The sequence below is a fragment of the Saccostrea cucullata genome, unplaced genomic scaffold (assembly GCF_032062105.1).
Source record: "Saccostrea cucullata isolate Sc308-1 unplaced genomic scaffold, CSIRO_AGI_Scuc_v1 ctg569, whole genome shotgun sequence".
NCBI classification, from domain to species: Eukaryota; Metazoa; Mollusca; class Bivalvia; order Ostreida; family Ostreidae; genus Saccostrea; species Saccostrea cuccullata.
This window is the reverse complement of record NW_026924013.1, coordinates 121,586-141,786: the sequence shown is the minus strand read 5'-3', so window position 1 is coordinate 141,786 and position 20,201 is coordinate 121,586. Positions and strand designations below refer to the sequence as shown.

General features: G+C 30.9%; 2 protein-coding genes across 11 annotated transcripts in view; both read right to left on the bottom strand.

Moving 5' to 3' along the window:
- Positions 1-16,945, bottom strand: part of LOC134265478 (uncharacterized) — a 100,306-nt gene extending 83,361 nt beyond the window's left edge. Inside the window, exons 1-13 of one of the 10 annotated variants that reach the window (XM_062747683.1) lie at positions 16,866-16,945; positions 14,278-14,360; positions 13,407-13,454; positions 11,533-11,646; positions 10,673-10,729; positions 9,646-9,756; positions 8,364-8,474; positions 7,097-7,143; positions 6,637-6,732; positions 4,774-4,928; positions 3,246-3,347; positions 2,129-2,149; positions 1,681-1,779 (exon numbers count right to left, since the gene is read on the bottom strand). In XM_062747683.1, coding sequence (XP_062603667.1) covers positions 1,681-1,779; positions 2,129-2,149; positions 3,246-3,347; positions 4,774-4,928; positions 6,637-6,732; positions 7,097-7,143; positions 8,364-8,474; positions 9,646-9,756; positions 10,673-10,729; positions 11,533-11,646; positions 13,407-13,454; positions 14,278-14,360; positions 16,866-16,939 — 1,118 coding nt within the window. In that variant the 5' untranslated portion in view covers positions 16,940-16,945. Of the gene's footprint in view, positions 1-148; positions 1,104-1,672; positions 1,865-2,119; positions 2,150-3,245; positions 3,348-4,379; positions 4,410-4,773; positions 4,929-6,636; positions 6,733-7,096; positions 7,144-8,363; positions 8,475-9,645; positions 9,757-10,672; positions 10,730-11,532; positions 11,647-13,406; positions 13,455-14,277; positions 14,361-16,865 lie in introns of those variants that run through there. The other 9 variants (XM_062747684.1, XM_062747688.1, XM_062747686.1 and 6 more) reach the window with 9 other exon arrangements.
- Positions 16,946-18,977: 2,032 nt separating this feature from the next.
- LOC134265474 (rho guanine nucleotide exchange factor 17-like) overlaps positions 18,978-20,201 on the bottom strand; it is a 36,552-nt gene continuing 35,328 nt past the window's right edge. The window contains exon 23 of the mRNA XM_062747679.1: positions 18,978-19,960. Within this exon, the coding sequence (XP_062603663.1) occupies positions 19,671-19,960 (290 nt within the window). The 3' untranslated portion in view covers positions 18,978-19,670. The remainder of the gene's footprint in view (positions 19,961-20,201) is intronic.

The window sequence follows — 20,201 nt, the reverse complement described above, 5'->3', positions numbered from 1 at the left end:
CCTAAGTCGGATGTGTAGTTTACAAGATCACTCCGGGACAAAAAAGTACCCAGGAAGAAGAAGAAGAAGAAAAATAATAATAATAAGAAACAGAGTAAAAACAATATGTTCCCCAACTTCGTTTGGGGAACATAATAATATCTTGATGGATACGTAAGCTAACGTCGAAATATGTCAAAATAAAATTTCTCCCAGAAAGAAATATGTTCATAACAAAAAATTAAGTTAAAACATGTAAAAAAAAATATTTCTTGATGAATTGACATCACCTTCATTCAATAGTTTCACATTAAACATAAATCCAATATTGAATATAATAAATAAAAAGATTTAGTTAAACAAGTAAGCAAATCAAACTGAAAAAAATATCTTCTAAATTATCCCTTTTACCAGAGTGCAAAGCTCATCAATCTGGTGTAAGATTTCTTAAAGGTGCATTATCAAAATCATATGGAATATCAAATATTTGTCTCTTTCAAAACATTTTACATTTGAGAGGTGCATGGTCACATTTTGAATAATTTTTAATGGAAATGATACTCTCTTTGGTTTAAGCACTATCAGTATAGATGTCAATTTTTATAATGATAGTTTCTAAAAAGGTTTCAATTCATATAAACACATAATTATTTTGCTGTAGAAAAAAAATCCCCTTATAGTTTTCATAAGGGATTTGAAATTATGAGAAGGATGAAGGAATTGACAGTCTTAAAATTGTTATAAAACAACAAGCACAGCTTAGAAAACCTGATGATACTAAAAATGTATAAATTGAAATTACAATAAACTATCTGTACACATATTTCTCGCAATAAAAAAATCAAACATATAATGACAAAAAATAAGGACGGATGTGCCATCATTATTGCATATATAAATATAAATCATTCCGCATATTTAACAGTATAGAGATAGGTTTGTCCTATAAAAAGTCTATAATATCCCGTCAGAAGTGTTGGTGCAAAACAATAAATAACGTATTGCATTCTCCCTAATCTAAGTGGAATCACGTGGTCTCTAAACTGGGCAGGCTCTTGACGGCAGCAGCTTTTTTGATTGGTCCATGCTTTGGGTCCAATATTCTCTGATCTTCTGGTATATTGCTACAAAACCAAAAAACAAAATATTACGTTTGTGCTTTAAATATTTGATTATCTTGGCTTAAAATGCCTTTATATCTTAAATATTCTTATTATTATTAAAGATCTATAATCACATCCATTTCATGTTTTATACATTTTTTTTTTCATTTGTCATAAGTAAAAATTCAGAAAGTCGTTTTTTTACGAAGCTGAACACTATTTTAAAGAGAGATGAAATATATTTTGTCATAATATATATTCATATTAGTTAAAGCTGAAATCATTAAAAATACTTAATATCAGATATACATTCACACTTTATAATGCAGAAGAAATTCAACCACCAAAAAATCGTTATATGATTACATTTCACTACTTACCTTTTATGCATCACATAAATTTATATTAATCTAATACCAAAGCTAGCTAAAATAATTCGCCTGAAAAGGGTCTAAGAAATATTGTTTGGTTTCTAACTAGGAATATCTTAAATGAAAGAAAAACTAAACAACAAAAATCAGATTGTTCAACAAAATGCAATACAATAGAATTAACACTCGTACCAAAAAATACGGAAACGAACAAAAAGATGTGTAACAATTGAACAAAATCAACAAGAAATATTGAACAGAAGTCCAGTTGTATTCCAAGGTAACAGTAGACTAGACTAGAATCTATGGAGAACACATCTAGCTGGCTGAAAGTTAAGATGGAGGACAGTTATCAATACAAGGGAGGTAAGAAACACCATATCCCGCAATTAATATTCTTACCCCATTAGCCTATAGTGAAATATGATAAAGTTATTATTGCAGATTTCAAAATAAAGACTTGAATTATTCATAGTATTTTAATGTGTATTGTAATATCTTTCAGGTGGAAAACTTTTCACAGGAGGAGAAAGGTGAATTTTGACATGATTTAAATAAACGTAGAGAAAATTAGTTTTATGTTTAATGTAGTGCAAATAGATGTTAAAAAGAGTATTTGCTTTATTTTTCCTAGGAAAGGGGGGAAGGTGGTGGTGTGAACAAGACTCCGCTTACCGTATTTCATGCTCCAAACTTCTGAAGACAAGACCAATGCATTCATTAGAATTAAATCAAGGTAAACATAAATGAGATGGGTTGAAAAGTAAAGAACTGTTCCAAGACGTTTATGTAATTTAATAGCTGATTGAAAATTATTAACTTTATGATTTCATGAACTCATTTAATTCTTTGTCATATTTTTCTGTTAATTATAGAAACTATGGGATCATCTACGCTACAAAATTACCAAGGTTATTCCTTCACCAATTTAGAATTTGAAAAAAATGCAATATTTTCATTAAAAAATAAACCGATACTTATGTTCTATATTAGTAAAAAGTATAATTTTTAAAATTTCTATTGTCTCCCTAGTGCACGTTATTTTTGAAATTATATAGTTTTTTCGCATACTATTGCAGCAATATGTGTATTATATAAGTTTCAAAAATTATATCCAATACTAGGTGAATTGATCAATTACTTCTCAGCAAATATTTTAAGACTTAATTGGTGTTTGAAAAATTCAAATATACTACAACTTACTGGATTATAATAAATAAACTACACCTAGTTTTTTCTGATAAATTTCAACGTTGCCGAATTTTAAATCTGCAATCCTGACCTTATTTATTTTCAAAATCATGGTTTTACATACAAGTAAATTATAATAATTTTTAAATGTATTATTTTACGAAAGTATATGCTAGACGAAAAAGACAGTCTACTGAAATTCAGAATTGTTTAGATTAATAAGAAAGACATTATATTGATAGGAATGTTATTATGTTTAGATAAAGGCAAAATGCATAATAATGACCATTTATGTGAAGTCGAGTTAGATTTTCAGCTTTGGGCACTAGAGCAGTTATTAAGCAAATGGTTCCATTTTCTTTTCTTTTATAAAAATATCTTTTTAATACATTATTTTTTTTTTTGTTTTAAACGTTTATTCAACAAATTTTATATTTGTACCACTTAGATTTCTAATTGTTAATATATAAATTTGAATAGGAGCCGAGGAAATCGTTAAAATAGGGAAAGTTAGTTTTTAATCATTATTATCTAAAGGGTATATTTATACAACACCAATAAAGTATAACATTAGGAAATAACTATAAAAACTAAGCGTTACCTCAGGCTACGGTAATTAGTATTTCGAACAGTTTTAATTTTGGACCTCCTTGGGGAAGGACTAGAGCTATTTTCATCCATTTCATTCAGTGAAATCCTAGAACTAAAGGGTTGAAGCCATAACTTTATACATGTATAAATGTCTAGTAATATATGGATTTAAAAAAACAGTCATCTAACAATCTCAGAACACAAAACTAAAGGTTTCTACAGGTGAAAAGAGAACTTAAGGTTTTCAAGTCAATGTTTTCATCGTATTTCCCAGTGTGGTCATCAAATCACCTCAAAGAATTTCAGGGGTGAAAAATTATCGAACGGACGTTAAATAAAACAAAGAAACTCGACAACAGTATAAATATTTCCAACATTGAACAGCACCTAGCAATAAGGTGCATTCTGCTCGACTACTGTAAAATCGGTAGCATTCAAAGCCATTACGTGTCTACATTTAACATCTTTACCCTAATGTTTCACAAAGTCGTCTGTTCTTTCGTTCACTGAAAAAATGCCCACAGTTATAGAAACTCTTTAGAAGTGCCGAGGAAGTGCCACAAACCCCCTCTATCTAGACCAGTCCTTTCTTACCTGCTATTATTCTAATATACTAGGAGCAATACGGGGGTCCCATTCAACTCTTTTTGAAGATCTATATTTTCAAAAGTGTTTAATTTTATTCTGATTTCATGACAAAGGATTGTCAAAGATGTAATACAGTTTCACTTTTTATATGTGCTCTAGTATAATTTGAACACACATTTATTATTTCTACGCCATCAAACTTGTTTACAATAGAACCGTCAACAATCTAACAAAATTGCGTAAGGTTTTGATTAATTTAGACATTTGAAAAAGTCCCATAACCAACCAAGTAAATCAGCTCAGAGCACACAGACACACCCTGCTTCCCAAAATTAGATAAATAGTTGGGCAACAGAAAAACCATTTCAGAAGTGAACTGGATTGAAATTGGCCAATTCTATCTGAAATGTTTTAACTGTGCCCTTGTACACTCCTTATGACACAAGAAGCTGATACAGAACATCTGAATATTAATGGTTATGACATGTTCACCGTTCTCTGTATTATATATACACATATATTAAATATATATTTCCACCATCTTAATTGATACTACCTCTGCGAGCTTCTGCGCTCGTTCTGACTGCTAAATAGTAATATTATTTAATGTAACAACAAATTACTAAATAATAAGAATAAATATACATTTATACAGAAAACACGGATCATAACTACTTGATGGAAATAAAAACTTAAGAAATAAAGATAGCAACAATCTGAAAAGATGGGATTTACATTCTTTTTTTTTTTTTGTTAAAGACAATTTTTTTTATTGAAAATAAAGCAAGTTTTCATAATAATAGTATTAAATATTTGTTTCAGATCTGTTGCTACATATTTTGAAAAAAGAAATAAAAATCTAAGTGATTTTTTCTACATCGTGGTAGGAACAAAAGAGGGCACACAAAATGTTCACTACAAAGAAAGAACTAGATTTTGAATCCACATACCCCATACTCCTCGGAGTGCGAGATCCTGGAATGGTATCCAGGGCGTCTCGACTTGAGGACAGCTTTGGTCGACTAGCCACCTCATTGATGGAACCCTTTGTAGAATTGATCTCCAGTGAATATGTCTTCCTCTCGTCGTTTGCTTTATGGTAGGCCTAAGAAATCAGGTTCAAAAGTTTAACTTAACACGATGAATAACATTTCTCAGAAAAGTCAATTAAAAATCATTTTTTAAAAAAGGAGAAAAAACAAGAAAAGTTCATGTGTAAATAAAGATGAAAAGATTTGTGGTTAAGAATCGAAAAGATTGCAATGTTTTAACTTTTAGAATCATAATTGCATTTATGAAATAAATTAAACATTTTTTTAATATTAATAACACATGCTTACATGTAACGAATTAAACAAGACAGATTTAAGTGACAAAAGCCTAACAGCACATAATGTTTCAGTTTCAATCACTCCACTCTCCACTCAGTACCGTAGACCCAGGACGATACACTAGACAAAATTGTTAACGCACCATTATTTATATGATTCTTTTTTTGTTGTTGTTTTTTATGATTTGTTAAAGACGTATCTGACTTGGGCCCTATACCTGTATATGTGTAACTATGATGAAAGGTAATATCTAAGCCCGTAAATCATAGATATATAATAATTGAAGCATAACCATTTCATAGAAATGCAGCAGAACAACCGACCACAGAACATCGCAATAGAGCAGTTGGTATGGTGTCTGCAAAAAGTCTCTTTAAAATGAAACAATTCAAGATTTTTTTTTCTTTCTTTGTTGAAGAGTATTTATGACAAAATTAAGAAGGTAAAAATATATTCTTGGTAAACAAGACATGGAATAGACACGGTTCGACTATTGCAAGATTGTACTGTAACTTTGTGACAGACGGTGTGAAGGACCAGGTCCAGATGCCAAGCCACTAAATGACTATATATATAATAGCAACAGGTTAGGACATTTGCTTGATATTGTTTGAGATACAGTGTTAACATCGCTGTTGCAAACTCTCTGACCACCTCGTAGACCGCTAACCTTATGACTGAGCAGCACATGTTATGTGTGCAATCGGCCTCGCAAAAACAGTTTGCGTGCATGATGGTCATTTGAATTGTGTTAAAATTTAGGCAATTTCATCTGCAGATGTCGCATTTGAAGGTGAAAATATTGAATGGTGCGTTAGCAATTTATTTTGTGTAGTGTACTCGCAACTTGACAGTGAATTGCGCTCACTGTGCAACACTCGCAAATCGAACACTCTCAGAGGTGCCTAGAAACGTCAGGTGTGAAATATAATCTTTCTATCCATGGTTTATTATTATACATACTACTACTGTTTTGTAATTTTGCTAGCTGTACAAGTTTACATGCTACTTCTTACTTCATTTGCATAATGTGTACACTTTGACATGCATTTGTGCTTTATAATACAGTAGTTATTTGTAATTCCGGGATAGTTCTGGATAAAATTTACTAAGAGGTCCGTTTCTCTATATAAATACTACATGTACATGTAAGTTATATAAATCCATACATAAAATTATCAAAAAGGTTAATTTTTTGTAGAATTAGGATTGGGTATTGAACAAGGAACAAAACACAGCACTAGTTAATGAATCCGAATACAACAAACATGCAAAGCGCTAACAACACAGAACGTCTGTTTCAATTTTAGGAATGAATTTTTTTTTAGATCCCCCCCCCAAAAAAACAGAATGTTGCCAGAAAACAATGTTTATTTAACAAATTCTTGACTGTACAAAGAAACAGACTTTCTAGCGTACAAACTGCCCTGGTCCAAGATGGCAACAAAGGCTCCAAATTGTACCAGACCAGTTCACCCTCACCTTGGACTCTTGATCAAGTCTCCATTCAATGTCTCTAATTTGCCCTTGAAGCATTTGCTTTTCTTTTTCAAGCGACCGAACCATATATTTATTTGCCTAGAATATCAAGGTGCAGTGCTTTTAATGTAAAGGTGAAAAATAAAATTCTGGATTGGTAGATGTACCTTTGATTCCTGGTCCATTCTCCATTCCATATCCCTCAGCTGATTCACAAGAACGTTCTTTTCTTTCTCCAGCATTCGAATCATATGCGGATTGGCCTTTTGTTACGTCAAAAAACTCAACAGCTTATATAATGTCTATACATATTTATCACAAAAATGTTTCATGACATATTTATAAAGATTGAAATCTTAATTTAGTGTAATACTTTTTTGACCGTTTCAAGAGTACTTTGACTGTTTTATCAATTTGCTTCTGTTTTCTCTGATATTAGAAAAATTTTGTCATTTTTACTTACATCAGAAAGGTCATCAAAATTTTTCAGGTCTCTAGGCGTCTTTCCAGCTAAAAAGTGAAAAGTTATTTTTCTTAAAATCTCATACCACTGCAAGTCCACCGAGAAAGGAACTTCTTTTCAGTAAAACTAGATTTCTATATTTCATTCAAAATATTTCCACCAGAAAAGGTAAATTTACCATCAACTAGCCCTCTACATCCAGTAAACATGATTAACACGATGATTCTAGTGACTAACACGTGAGTAAGGTGTCATGCAATATATACATATCAATAAGACCAGTGTAGCCTAATTAGACAAAAGTGCACTGCATACTTCACAGAAACTATACACCCATTCTCATAATGGACCAATTTGATTTTAATAAATTACCAAAGAAACCAGTACAACCGTGCAAATATACATGTTTACCGATGCCATCGTCAACCATTTTTCTAAAACTACAATAATACAAGTACACTTTCTAACACTGGAAATAATGAAGTGGTCGCAGTCACTCTGTGCCTCTACCCCCATTACCTAAGTCCCCGGAGCGAGGACTGATGGTTAGATTGATTGTTATCCCCGAAGATTTTTGAGTGGCTGCAGTGTTTGGTTTGGAGTACTGAGACCCTGACGAGCTTCGACTAATGGCTTTACTAGCTACACTAGAGCGAGAGGCTGATTCCCTACCTGCTACGTGTGCCCGTGCTGGAAAAGTTGGACGTTGATTACAATGTCATACAAATGAAGCTGCTACCCCCTCTGTTGTCCAAATTTTTTTTATTTTGTGGTTTAGTAAGTATTCTATTTTATTCTGCATTTAAGTAGGTATTTTGTGAAATCATCACACTGTACTTCGATATAGATTTTTACCATACACAAAAAGAATTTGCTTTATTTAAAAAGCCCTCAAAATTCTTGTCAAAAACGCTAATTTCAAGGTAAACATGATGATGGATAGTATAATAATAATAATACACAGTAAATACAACATACAGGGCTTATAGTTACTTGGAAATGAGACCTGCACCAAAAACATTAACCTGGCTTAATACTATACCACAACTATAATTATGTACGTTCTAAAATAAAAATAATAATGAGTCATTCGCATATAGATCTCGAGAAGAGATGCACTGCAATTTTAAAATGCATACTTAGTGGAAATATACGATTCTTTAGTGGTAGTATCAAAACAGCTGATTCCAATCTTATGAAGTGTATGGCCATTTTCAAAATGGCAACCATTTTCGATCTGATCACGTGACCATCATGCAGACTTTACCTGGAAGATAGCTACCAGGCTTGGTTCTAATTTTAATTGTCCTCTCCAGCTTTTTCTTGCTTTCCTCGGGATTTTCAAACCTTATACTGTTCTTTGAATCCGCACTGCTTGCTACACACATACAATCATTTTTCAAAGTAACATTATAGCAAAGTTTCTGCACCATTTTCAGCATGCATTATCAAATTCAAGCAGATTTTATTTATCATGTCAGAACGATGTAGTGTACAATATGAAATTAAAAAATTTAAATATTCCTGTTTTCATACTTTAAAAAATTAATAGAATAATTGTTTTCCATTATCTTGATTTATTATACTATTATTATGCTTATATTTTTTACTAGTTTGGTTGTAAAATAATGTACAATATAGAATCAGTTTCAGTAAGATTATAAGTTTGTGAGCATGGTGAGTTGCATGCTTCCAACTTTTGTAGGATATATTAGAATACACCTATTTTTAGACTATAGAGGTAGTCATACATTTTATCTAATATTCTACCATGCTGATATTAGTCTTCTAGAGAAATCTGATTAATATATTTTCAACCAATTTACAAGTAGTTTCATTTCTTCAAACTAAACAAACCTATTACAGTTTCTTTCCAATATTCAATCAATTTCTTCCTTGACTTAATATTTGAACACATTCTAGAACCTCAGGTACTCTTCATCAAAATTATAGTTTTGCAATTCAACATATTTTTTTTTCCTTATTGGACTTCCTTAGCAACTAAATACATGTACTATAACCACTTTTATCTCTTCTGCCCTGTCTTCTTCATCTTTTAAAGCAGGTTAAAACGTAACTGAAGCAGCATGCAATTTTAACTTTGGGTTTTTATCCATTCATATCATATTTATTCTACTTCTTCCCAGATTGAGATCAAAATATGGTTACAACATTTAATTGATTTGATTTTTAATGAATTTTACCGATATCTGATTTGTCAATTCTGTTGAGTTTTTACAGTTAAAAGAATTGTTACTGTGTGATTTTTGTTGGTTTTAACACATTTCAAACCCATGCAAATATTTTCTCCTTTTCCATCTTTGAATGTTAATTTTTGCACAGTATGTACATAAGCTAAATAATCCCTTTGTAGGACTACATGCTCATTATGCATTCACATGCTTGCTTTTGTTTCCATTCAATGAAATGCCATTCTACTAGTTTGATGCAAATGTTGTCACTCAATAAAATGCAGTTCTGCTAGTTGGACCAGGAGTATGGTTATGGCTGAGTTAAGTCGCCTGGTCACATGTTAATATTACATATACCTGGGGAGGGTTTCAAAATACTTGTCAAGTTAGACTTAGTTCTGTCCACTTGTATACATTTATCCACCCATTTGCCATTTCCCTCTTCAGAGGTTTCATCTGTGAAAGCCACTGTGCAATATTCAACAAGTTTATCATTTGATAACATATTGAATAGTTGATAGCATATTGCATAGCCAATATACTGCATATTCCATTCTTTGAAATTTAGTGCAAATTAGCTAATATCCTTTCTTATTTAAATATGCATAAAATCTTTTACGTTCTATAAATGAACATACTTAAACAGTAAAAATGTAATACATGTACATAATCAGAAGAATTTACACTTTATGCAGATTATTCATAAGTTAACTGTTGTAACAATTGAAATCAGTTTATATCTTCATCATATTTTATATTTTTGTTAATTAATATGAAAATAAAACTGATAGAAAATTTCATGCTTAATGAAGAGTTATATGGAAAAAATGGGGAAAAAACTTAAATGGTAACACATTCAACCTTCTAGTTCTCACAAAAAACATCTTTCAAATCAAGTCTTTTGCATGCACCCTCTTTAATGCTCTATACAGTCTCTGATTATATGTTTTCTCCACATTTGCATAGTGCACCCTTTTAAATAATCATAGTTATTATTTTTTTAATGAGAACAAATACATTTGATCTAAAAGACAAATTGGTACCAAAGTATATGTCAAAATAATTTTTAAAATTAATTAAATTAATAAACTTGATTGTCATCTGAGTTTTTTTTTCTTTGCAAGTTTTGTTTTGGTTATAACAATATATATATTTTATATTATATATTATATAACATTACATGACTTCCTTTCGTTACAAATTTATAAAGAGGGTACATTATGCAAAGGTGTTAAATTTCCACAAAAACAGCATTTGCCATCAAATATGATCCCTAAAAGAAAACTATGCTCTTCTGAAGTAAAAAAAAAAATGGTGGTCAGATAAAATGACCCAGATGACAGAAAGCTATAATTAGTAACAAGATGGTCACTCCTAGACCTACCTCCTCTACGTTTTAATATACCCTTCCCCGGTCTAAGATCCAACTCAGCTAAATCTTCTACACAACAAAATCAGACAAGTTCATTCAAAATGGGGAAAATGCTAACAGTTTTTTTTACAGTGTCAATCGCAGAATGGATTTTGTGCATTATGAAACAGCATTATCATATCAAGATACAGTTTAATTTCAAACATGCTCAAGTACCATAGATTGCTATATGTTGATGTCCACATTGTGCATGCAAATTCAGTTTCTTGTATTGATTATATGTATGTATTTTGAACATAACCCTGATGCTTTGTCATGCAATGGATCTGCACTTGTATATTTTTATCATGCAATAACATATCTTTTTATTACCCCGAGCCAGTCTGAATTATACTCACACAAGACTTCAACCGTTACCTACTGTAATTCATGGTTTAATCAAAAGCAAATTGCTGTAAACTATGGTAATATCAAAACTGGAATTCAAACATCTTCATAAAAACCATATTTTGTGAAATACTATAAAACTTGCCTAATCCAGACATTACTAATAATGGTTTTAAAGAAATTGGTTGAATTAGACAACATTCCAAAATAAGACAACATTTAATACAAATAAATATTACATCATATTAAACAAAATTTCATATTACACACTATCTGGATAATACAAGTTACACTGTAATTTTTTGGATATTATGTCCCAACAGACTTTTAGATAATGGAAGCTTTATTCATATCTTGATCCACCCATAAAAAAATCCTGATCCCCCCATGAACAAACCTTGTTGATATAACCCTGGGATAGATTCTCATTTCTTGATTCACCCATTAATTAACAAACCCTGACTATGGAACCCTGGGATACATACCGTCTTTCAGGTTGGCTTTAGCTTCTTGTACTTTGTTCTGTAACATCAAAATCTGCCGTTCTAACTGCTCATTAATTTCTGATTGCGTCTCGTATCGTGTTTTCCATTCATTCCCTGAGAAAAAAAAGGAAACATCTTGTAATTTGACAAGTAATGGGGGTAAATGTATTTTAAATCTAATATCTAAAGTTAAGTACTATATAGTAAATGATGGTCTGTGTTTTAAATGTATAATAATGTGCAAATTACATGTACTTACTGATTCATTTCACATGATTTTATGAAAATTTAAAATTAATGAACAAAATATCCTGTGTGTACTAATAAATAATGACTTGATAGTTGTATCTGAATACAAATGATCATCATATGATTCACACTTGTTTACTACAAATATAATTTTCAATATAAGAATACAAATTTCAAGAAATACCAAATTTGCTCCAGTATTAACCACCTTGCCTATAAGTGTTCCTGTTGCAATTTTCATCTAGAAAAGGTTTTACTTTTTCCATATCCCGAACTTACTGACAATTAATGTGTAAAAATCCCTCAATTTTGTAAAGGGTCCAAACCGTTGCTTCAAATTGTTTTGATTAATGTCCTCTGTTTTGTTTGTAATAGCTTGGGTTTTTTTTGGTTGTTTTTTTTTAACTCCTCACTTTTTAGCAAAACGCTGAAGGTCCTTAAATTTTAATATACTCAAATAAGAACATATATCGTATATTGGAAAAGTAAATACAGTCAAAACTTGGTTGTCTTGAACTCTAAGGGTACAAAAAAAAACTTAAATTGGAGATATCCAAGGATTAGAAATAAATGTATCAAGGGTCATTCTTGAGAATAAGGAATTTAGGACATCCAAATCTCCTTAACATATCCAAGGTATTTGAGATATCAGAGTTCAATATATCAATTAAAGTTCAACTGTATTTCTATGAGGATCAGACAGTTTGGATATCTACATCTAGTATTTTCAAGTATTTAAAAAAAAATTCAAGCAGGTTAGGTGCTTTCTGGTGCAAATATGGTATGTATAACTGTTTCTTAGCCTGGCATCATGCATTACTGTAAATGTACTTACTTTAGCACAATTAAATCATATTTAAGCACCTTTTGCACTGCTTGTCCACAAAATTATGACATTGTTTAGATTCTGATGCAAAAATTTAAAACTGCACTAAACAGTAGAAGAGGGTGATTGTGGTGCTAAATTTTGAGTGTGCTAATTTATGTACATTTACAGTACGGGGTATATTGATTATAACGAAACTATTTAGCTCTTTCAGTGAAGAAAAGAGGTTTTTCTGACATAACAATAAGAATCATATCATCTGAAAAAGTGAACAGCATGCATGGATAAAAAATATATAAACGAAATGAAATTTTATAAACATTTAGTAGTTTGTTAAGAGGGATTACAAAAAGAGGTTCTGAAAGGTAAAATAAATTCAGTAATGGTATTCATGCAGGCATCTACAAGCAAAGACTTCAATCTGGGTAAACAAGAGACTTAGCTTTAAGACAAAAAGAACAGTTGGGAGGTCTACAATTCAGAATTCTCTTTAAAATTTCAAAATGTCTGCACACATTTGACATGTCACTGTCTCTTGAAATACAGTACCATATGTAATTCCCTTGTCAAAATTTTGAATGACCCAATCACACGGTTGAATTCTTTTCACTACCAAAGGTGATAATTTGACTAAAACAATGTCAATTTTAAATCTATGTGTTTTTTTAACTTATTTAGCAGGCTTTTGATCTATTTGTTTTATGCCGCCCAAGTGTAGTTTATTGATAAAAGCATGAGACAGTGATATTGGATAATTTGTGCAGCCATTATAGTATGGGTGTAACACGTCTACTCTTACAATCCAAATCATCGGAACTTGATGCACTCGAGCGATCTCGCTTGCCATCTGTAATAATATATCTAGACATAACTAAAAACACACAAGCTTAATTATTGTTGTTAATGATTTTAAATGATTTTTTTTTTCCATGGAGGGAACCACACAGCAATTAAATATTGGATCTGCATGCATTAAGCAAAACAAAGTACTGGATTTGCCCACACTAGAAGGCAATTAATATTCTCACAAAATAAAATTTTGTAGCAGTTGTATACAAATAAGAAAAATAACTGGAAAAGAAGTATCAACATAACTTTGATAAATAAAATCAGACCCATAAATGATGATGCACTCCAGATGACCAAAAAACTTAAACTAGAATTTTACTTTGAATTCTTGTAAAATTACTAAGAAAAAGACATGAAAGGAACTTGCATGTCCCTTAGAGAATCAGATATTTATAGCATGGACATTGCAACAAATGGCATGAACAATATACCAGCATTTTAGATTTACTATGAAGGTATTGAAAAAAAATCTAGCAAAACTACTGTTCACAAAACTATAAATCTGTACTAAAGAAAGATTTCACTAGCTACTATTGCTAATTACACTATTGGTAATTACCGGTCACTGGGGAGTTGATGGGAAAGAAAAGAGGGGAAGAATTAGAGGGGGTGCAATACACCTACACAATATCAATCTAAACATTTACAGGGATTAAAAAGATGTGCATTTTATACTTATAATGATTACATTTGTTTTTAACTTTAAAATTCAATCTTTTTATATATATAAGCATCACAGATGTATTACTGTACAAATAATTTTTTTGTTTGTTAATTCACATATAGAAAATTTTCCTCTGATGATTATATTATAGACATACCTTCATTGTCAATAGTGTCATATCGTTTTTCCAGTTCCTCCACTGTTGCTCGTAATTCAGCAGCTGACTGCTCCAACATTTCTCTGAAAAAGTGTAACATGGTCAATTATTGTGTTTTAAGAATTTTGTGATAATTTAAATGAGTTAAGTGTATAAGTATGACATTCATCCTGCATATTGTTTAAATTTTGTCATTTTCTTACAAAGCACAAGTAAATGAATCTTTTGTCTTAAATAAATGTGTGTGCATGTGTGCTTTGGGGGGTGGATGGGGGAGGTGTGTGGAGAGGAGCTTGATCAGATAATCCAAATGTCCAGTTTGTAATCTGCAGCTCTTTCTTTCTAACAATTAATCCCAACATTTCAATGTTTTAAAAGTCATTTTTAAAAATTACTTTTTAACAACACATCATCAAGGTGCCATTTATGCAACAATGTCTAGATTATGGGTAATTGTTGCAAGATTAAAGTAAATAAAACACAATTACTCCAAAATTAAAACAACCAAAAAAGTCAATTATTTTATCCCACAAGAAGTTTACATATAATACATTTTGACTCTTTATAAATAAGTAATCTAAAAATCAAACAAACTTACACTTAGTGTAAATATGTACAGTAATTGGGGTTTTAAGTTTAAAGAGCCAAACATTTTAAAAATCTGAGCCCAATGTCATTCACATTATTTCTATAAAAAAGTTAATTCCAAGAAATTTTTTTAAAAAAGTTGTTGAAACACACTTTATCGTAGTAAGAACACAAATATTTGTCTAAGATTTTTGAAAATTTTCATAAATGAATAATGCATTCATTAAGATATTGTGGGAAATGTATTTGTGTGAATATACCTACATTTGAAAGTTAATCAATTAAATATTTGAAAAAGAACCATAAAGTTTCAAGGATATTTTATTTTGTTGTCTGAAAAAATTATACTGTATATGGAATTATTTTTATATATCCAAGGGTCAATATTTATGGGAAATCAAGATTGTACTGCATTGTGGTGGCATAATTTCACAAGAAACTTGTATATAATGAAGATTGAATAATATTTTGATGTTCATTGGGACTCTCACAATCCATGAACCTTTCTTTCCATGACAGGATATTGAAAGGAAATGTCAATCAATTAATCAATTGTTTTAAGATATGCAACGACATGAAGTGACATGCAAAAGATAGGGGCTCAATAGACATGCTTTAATCTGAATATCCTGTTGTAGTGGAACTCTCTAAATTTGAAGTTAATTATTTGCCACATGATAATAAACTTTGTTTACTTGACTTAATCTCTGTTAAAACACATACAGCAAAGAAAGTTGCATGTTTGACTCATGCATGGAATTCCTTATAACTTTCTTCATTTATTTTAACCCTAGATACCATAGTCCCACCTTTATTTGTTCAATCATTGAGTGCTATAGTTGTGACTGGGATATATTGCATGTATGTCAGCCCAGTATAAACTTAGTGGTTGAACACAGGAATTGCCAGCAGGTGGTCCAGGGTTTGAGTCGAGTCTATCTGGCAGTCATTTTTGTCCATCTTGTTACATTTAGCTCCCAACAACAAAACCCATGGGTGGCTTAGAAAAAATTTAACTTTTAGTGAGGTTTTGGATGGAAAACCTTGCTCAAGAAAAAGGGTGGATGAATGTGGTGGGATAGGGATACATTGCACAGGCACTTCATTTATATGGGGTGCCCCCTACTTATTTTTACCACAAGGTACCTAACTCATTTTCAGAGACTTCTGAAACAATTTAATTGACAAGGAAAAAGTCTCTTGAAGAGTCATTTTACAGTACTCGGGTTAATGATTGAAAAATTAACAAAATACAGGTTTGAACTGGGTGTGCCTGAAAATGAGTTAGGAGCCTTGAGGTAAATATAAGTATGGGGTGTCCCATATACAAAACAAATGCCTGTGGTACATCGGCTGAATAGCTCAGTGGTAGAGCAACCGAACCCTCTATTTAGCTAGGGGTACTGGTTTCGAGTCCATATTTAGAATACATGTTTCCCTAACTGTGAAAGAGACAAGAGGACCACTTTAACCCAAAAGAAACTCTTGTTCAATTCAAGTCAATCAACCCAATAAAAATAAGTAAAATAACTATAAAAATCAAAATTCAAAAATCATTGTTTAATTTTAAATTTATCACTACCCCTCGTAAAAATATTTGTTTTCATAACCATGAGGAAAAAAATCAAGAATTAAGACAGGTGCTCTGATTATAATTAATGCACCTCGTCGCCTGGCTCATAAAAATACATCAAAGATAGTAAAACCATTCGACATATATTGGTAACAAAAATATAACACTGAGGAAAAACATAAATCTTCACTCAAATGAACATAGAATAATATAAACAAAGCATAAGGCGAGTCATCGTTATGTCAGGCCAAACTGTCTAAACCAGAGGCCATTCTTCTTGAACGCGTTTTTATCTTTCACAAACATCAGCAGGTGCCCGATGACAAAAATACCGATAATTCTACAAATAAGGCATCGATTTACCCTTCCAAACTTTATATAAGTAATTCGTTTGGTAATGCTATGTCAATTTATTAAAAATACTTACTTCATTTGCTTTTCTTGCTGAATTTCAGCTCTCAACTTTTCCAGTTCGAAGTCATCCATTACTTCGACCGCCATTTTGACTCTCTTTGTATCCAACGAAACGTCATAATCAATGTAAATGGGACGCTTATGATTTGAGAGGCGAAGTAGCGGGAATATTTAAAATTCTTTAATCGGATTTAAAGGGAGACAACTTTTATTATATTTTACTTGTAAAAACATTTTACACAATAAATCATCATCGATTTAAAATCAGTTTTTATTGAGACACTGTCAGTGATAGGTTTGGACACAAGTTAATCCTGTTTTAAAAGACTTAATACCCTCTCCAACACAAAAGGAAAAAAATAACTAATTTCCCAACAAAGAATTGTCATTCTTCATGCTAGCTTTTATGTTTTCCACATTTTTTGGCATAACCTCAGTATGGAAATACATATTCTGATAATAGATTTAGTTTGATGTAAATGCACATCCTTTTGATCCTCTATGTTCTCAAAACCGTAAATTCTAACATTTTTAGAGTTATCTTTAATTTTTTCAATCTGATTTAAATCGTGCATGGTCGTGTTGCAGCAGTGTGTATCACATACTAGGTTTTCCAAACAGCATTACAGAAAAAAGAAAAGATGTCAATTCATTTAATAGGATTTTATCATAAATTTTTTCCCACTTTTCAGATCTAAGTAAACACTGACCACAGTGATAATAGGATAACTAAAAATTTGTCTTTGGCAGCAAACTTTCATAAAAATTAAATTAATTATAACTTGTAAAGCATTTTTTAAAATTATTTTACAAACAGTACATACAAACATATATTGTTTTTAATACAATATAAATAAAAGCAACTGAAATAACACTCTTCATCAAATGTGTTAACAAAGATCTACATCTTGTATATTTCATACATAACAAGGTGAAATAAATGACTTTTAAAAAAACACTCATACATTCATATACTGAAACAGAAATAAATACAGTATAGAGAAAACAAATGTATGCCTTATATCTTTAAAGTCTTTGGTAAAGCAAGTAACAATTCAAAAGAATAAATAACATGTGAACATGCAGTTGCATCCCCTTTCTTAAAATGTTCAATTCGAAACCTAACACAAGAATACAAGAAAACATTTAAACAATCAACATTTGTTTTAACAAATATTAAAATTTTATTAAAAATTAAATATTAATATCTGAATTTTATCACACATGTTCTGTATAGACTTTTTTATTCACTATTCTTTGGTTGATTGTTTGTGATAGACTATTTTTTAAAATAAATAATTAAATTTATTTATTTTTATAGTTTAAAAATATGTCAGGCACATATTAGAAATGCATAGCTTTCAGTAAATTATTGCTATCAAAGTCAGTAAGTCTGAATCATCATTTTTATTATTATATTGAAAATATTAACCATGCAGTTTCTTGTAAGTTAAACATAAATATTATGCTGCAATAGATGGGGACTATAAAAGTTTTGAGGCTGCAGTCATTATGTTTTAAACAATAACATGTTTTATCTTGGTCAAATAAAAAAAACAGCACTGATAAGATATGAATTATTTAAAAAGAAGATACATGTACATAGTAGATTTTTACAGAAAGAAATAGCACCAAGCATTTTAAAGTTAACCATTTCATCATTACCCTTACAAACCGTCAACAAATATTTTCAAAGCAAACTTAGAGTTGTATTTAGCGGGTTCTGTACTATCTTACAGATGCATTTGAGACAATGATTATTATTTCACATGAATGCATCTTGATTTTTGCATTTAAAAATATTTCTAGTTAATAAAAGTAACTTATTTTAATTTTTTGATTCTTCTTTTAGAAATAAAATAAGAGATATCTATACATAATAAATGTCTCATACCGTAAATCTGGAAATTTTTGCTGTAGATAAATTTTTAGCAAATTTGCGAGTTCATTGCATTCGCAAAAATATTTTTCTTAAAAATAAATTACCAATAAGAAAATGTAAACAAAGCAGTGGTAATTCGCAAAATTTTGAAACGTAATATTTAATCAACACCATTTTGACCTGAATTCGCAAAATAAAATCGACGTAAAAATTTCCAGATTTACGGTAGTCACAAATTATGAGTTTAGGCAAATCTAAGGATCTTTTGAAATACCCCACCCCAACCCCTAAAAAAATTCCAAAAATATTATAAGTATATTCAGATTATTTATTCTAATACTGAGATATACCTTAAAAACTTGCCATTTTGAATACATGTACTACTACCTATGGTTTAGGACTTACTTTCATATACTGTCTCAAAGAATAACAACTAGATTAAACTGTAGAGATTTTAAAACAAGTAACATCAATATTGAATTCTACTAGGGTAGTATCATCTTTGGATGGATTGTTAATAAAAACATTAAAATAAAACTCTGATTTCAACCACACAGTCAAAAGACTGCAAATCTCTAAATAGCACCAACAATGACTTGTAAATATTAAAAATTTGGATAAATTCTGTAGGCACTTCCTCAAAATACTGCCTTCATTAATTAAAAAGACATTAATTTACAATGGTAAAACAGAATCATGTTTCATATTGCTGTAATTCAGTCATATTTTTGAAAATTTTCACACTGCACTAAATACATCCAAATGCATATATTAATACCATACACTTTCTCTGCAATAAATCTCACATACTCTATATACATATGTATATAAATTCAAATCACTTTGTACAAAATGACAGATCACAGTAACCACGGTAACATCCGATCTCAGCGTACACAAAGAATTCAAAAACATCAGCAGCTACGCCTGACTGGGTCACACTTGCCAGATCAGTAGATGATTGGTGCTATCGTCGCGCCCCGCTGACTCGTTGGCCGCATTATTTCTGAAGTCCTCATAACCGTCACCCCCACTGATCACTAACATCCGCGAGGCCAGCGTGGTGGTAGCTGCCATGGATGAACGTCTGTGTATGCCGTGTAAGGCTAAGTTTTCACTGATACCGTCCTCTTCTTCCCCTCCCTCCACCTTAACCGTGGGGGGAGTCACTGTCATCTCTACACACGTTAAGAATCTCACATGCCCTGTATGTCCATTAACTAACCCTGTAAATAAGAGTTTATCATGTTGTATTCACAAACTTATACATGGATTTTGCATCTAGCATGTATTAATCAAACACAGATCATTTTGCAGCTCATTTCAGAGTTAAGATATTTATGCAATTTGATCCATCAAAGAATTCATATTGTGATATAATTTTCATTTCAATATTTTTAAAAAAATTCATTTTTTACAAAAATCGTACAATCTTAGGTGGGAAAAAATCATGATACTTAAATTACA